Raw genomic sequence first — 3,745 nt, 5'->3', positions numbered from 1 at the left:
TCAATATGTTGACTTAAATTTTGAAAAGTTTCATCTCATTTAGAGTCGATTTGACTGTGTCTCCATCTTATTTTTGAAAACCGGTTTTCTGTCAAACTGCAGTCTTTATTTCATAACGGTATGGGTAATTTCATTCTTTTTTGTTGGTTTTTTACTTAGTTTTATATAGAATTTAGTCTAGGGATAAGTTGGATACGTAAGTTTAATGTTTAAGCTAGGTCTCAGCCGAATTTGATATTGATTCAATCTGTTTTGACCTTTCCCATAGTCTATCCAACTCGAACAGTCACTGTTTTAGCCGTTTTTAGATAGTTTGCATAGTTTAGAGTAGTTAAGTAATTTCTTTAATTTTTGTTCATGTTTGAAGTTGTTGCACAGATTTTTAGGTTTATTTAAGTGTTTTACCAGAGTTTATTATTTAGTGTGTGATTCTTGGTTTTAAAATTATTGTTTTCAAAAATTGCATCACTGACTCTTGTCTGTGAGCCTATTTATAATCTTTCAACTTTGCTTCATTCTTAGGAACTATTATTGTATCTCCTGCATCACCAGCCTCATGCTAGAATTGGAGATTTCTACTTCTTCCAAAATGGATCCTCTTAAAGATTTTTGGGCCACCCCTTTGACTTTATCCAATGCGGCATATTAGACATCTTCAACTTCTTCTTCTAGATCTGTTTCTTCTCCATTGTGTTGGCAAAAAGAATTCTCTCTAAACAAGAAGATTACCATTGCTCCTGTTTGTGAACCATCACCTAACAGGACTGAGAGCTTCCTAGGTTCCTAGGTTGATCTTGGGCCATAGATTCAGTTTATAAGTTTGGATCGGGGTTCTCAAAACCTTGCTCCTGGTCGAATGCATTCAGGTTCTTAAGATGATCCATATTAAAATTCTTCTTCTGAACTATGAGTATAAGATCCATACACAAACAAGGATCCATACAAATAAAACAACACACATATAACATCTTAAGAATTCAGGTGCTCGTACCCTTAGTTGTACGTGAGGATACCTCCTCATCTTTACTCTAACAAAATGTATCACTTTAATTGTTCTTTTTAATAAATTTTTCTTTACTCCTCAAAAAAAAAAAAAGTAAATGATATTTACTCAAGCATTAATGAGGAGTCATTATGCATCCCATTAGGAAGTAAAAAATCAGCAGTAAATTATAAAATATTTCTAGGTACGAATTGTTAGGTTAATCTTTCATTTCATAACATATAGTTTGTAGCAATGTTGTGGTATCGGCCATGAATTGTGGGGCCACCGATTCAGCTGTATAGCCCCTTACCGATATTCAAATGAATCATTCTGTATCAATAGAAATAATAAAAAAATATTACATGTCAATCATAACATGACACGTGTTAAAACCATTAAAATAACAAAAATTATTTTTAGTATTTTTTTTTTGCATTTTATTTAAAAATAGCTGATTCAGGGGGTGAAGCGTATTGATATTCTGCAGATACGATGCGTATCGGCCGATACTGATAACATTGGTTTGTAGTATGCTGGCAAATGGTATTGCGATGATACACAGAATCGATTTGGTAAAAGGAGGCAAAATCACTGAAACCTTGTTAGCGCTGCCCACGTGAATAAAGGAAAGAACCACACAAAATTGTCCATATCAAAAGGCCCACACTGAGGTGGCTTTACCTATCATGAAAATTCAACCCATAATTTTCCATGTGTAAAATACTTTATCACGGCCAACCACCATATCAATTATAAAATCACATCAACGAGTAGTCTAGAACCTACCAGCCCACCTGCATCAAATCATCAATGGCTTCCTCTACTCCCTTCCCTCTTCCCGGCCTCTCCACCCAAATCCTGAAACCAACATCAACCCCTTATCCACACCATCACCATGATCTCCACCTCAAACCATTCATCCACATACACAAATCACCTCTGCCTCACAGATTATCCTCAGAAATCCTCCTAAAAACCAACTCTAGATCAACTAGCCTGACCAAACCTGTAAAGGCTTTCACCGCAGATGCAGTTCTCTCAAAACCAGAGAGAGAACAAGACCAAAAAGAAGAAGAAGAAGAAGACGAAGAAGAAGGGAGAGGGGATCAGAGGGTTGAGGATAAACCGGAGCTGCGCCTACACGAGAGATGGCGCGAGATCCACGGCAGCTCTGACTGGGAAGGCCTCCTGGATCCATTGGACCCACTTCTCCGGAACGAGCTGATCAGATATGGCGAGATGGCTCAGGCCTGCTACGATGGGTTTGACTTCGACTGGTTCTCTAAGTACTGTGGGAGCTGCAAGTACAACCGTCGACACTTTTTCGAGGGCATCGGCATGCCGGAATCTGGTTACGAAGTGACCCGGTACCTCTATGCTACCTCCAACATCAATCTTCCCAACTTCTTCCGGAAGTCCGTCTGGCCCAAGATCTGGAGCTCCCGTGCGAATTGGATCGGGTACGTGGCAGTTTCAGAGGATCCGACCCGCTTGGGTCGGCGTGACATTACCATGGCCTGGCGCGGCACCGTGACCAAGCTCGAGTGGGTCGCAGACCTTATGGACTTCCTTCAATCTGTCCGACTACCAGGTCACACGAGCCCAAATCCAGATATCAAAGTGGAGTCTGGGTTCCTGGACCTTTACACGGATAAGGACCCAGGGTGCCGGTTCTGCCAGTTCTCAGCCCGGGAGCAGATCCTGACCGAGATCAATGGGCTGGTACAGCGCTACAGCGGGTCTGGTGAGGACATCAGCATCAGCATTACGGGTCACAGCCTAGGAAGTGCGCTAGCGATCCTCTCGGCCTACGACATCGCCGAGATGGGTCTGAACGTGCTGCCCGATGGCCGGGTGGTGCCGATTACGGTGTTCTCATTTTCGGGACCCAGGGTAGGGAACCGTAGGTTCAAGGAGAGGTGCGAAGAGCTCGGAGTCAAATTCCTCCGGGTGGTCAACGTCCATGACACGGTGCCGAAGGTGCCAGGCATATTCCTGAACGAGAGGCTGCCTTCTCTGTTCCAGCGACTGGCTGATGCCATGCCATGGGGGTACACCCACGTGGGCACTGAGCTCAGGCTGGACCATATGGTTTCACCATTCCTGAAGGAGACCAATGACCCCTCATGCTTTCACAATTTGGAGGCCCATCTACACCTATTGGATGGGTTCCATGGGACAGGGAGGAGGTTCGTGCTGTCAAGTGGGCGAGACCCAGCATTGGTCAACAAGGCCTGTGACTTCCTCAAGGAGCATCACTTGGTGCCCCCTTACTGGAGGCAGGATGAGAACAAGGGGATGGTGAGGAACCGGGATGGGAGGTGGATCCAACCAGAGAGACCCAGTATTGATGAGCACCCACCTGACACCCATTACCACCTCAAGGAGATCAAGTTGCACCATGAATCATGAAGTTGGAGGATGGTTCGTAGGGGGGGTCTCTTGGGGGCCTTTGGGACCCACCTTGCTTTTTCTTTGTCATGGTAATGTTGAATGGTAGATGGTCTATTGTAAATTACTATAATTGGTACGAGTAAAAGTTGATTTCTTAATATAATACATCTTCACTTAATTTGTGGGAGTCAAGCGTTTGTTTGCTTCTAAAGACAAGTTGTTGTCCTCTCCCGAAAAAACAAAGAGAAAGTAATTAAAAGAGGACGGATTGCTTCGCAGGATAAGCCTCTTGATAATATCCCATGGCTTATTCATATTTTATACATGATTCTGATTTCTTCCTTAGTACAAGGATCTACTCGGACC

The 3,745-nt window shown here is 43.2% G+C and overlaps 1 protein-coding gene across 1 annotated transcript; it reads left to right on the top strand.

Moving 5' to 3' along the window:
• Positions 1-1,745: 1,745 nt before the first annotated feature.
• On the top strand, positions 1,746-3,640 carry LOC149842386 (phospholipase A1-Igamma1, chloroplastic-like). Its single transcript, XM_090001410.1, has one exon. The coding sequence runs from the start codon at positions 1,796-1,798 to the stop codon at positions 3,395-3,397; it is 1,602 nt and encodes a 533-aa protein (XP_089857536.1). The 5' UTR covers positions 1,746-1,795; the 3' UTR covers positions 3,398-3,640.
• Positions 3,641-3,745: the final 105 nt, after the last annotated feature.

Source organism: Nuphar pumila, chromosome 3 (assembly GCF_984573655.1).
Source record: "Nuphar pumila chromosome 3, dmNupPumi1.hap1.1, whole genome shotgun sequence".
NCBI classification, from domain to species: Eukaryota; Viridiplantae; Streptophyta; class Magnoliopsida; order Nymphaeales; family Nymphaeaceae; genus Nuphar; species Nuphar pumila.
This window is presented reverse-complemented; position numbering and strand designations above follow the sequence as displayed.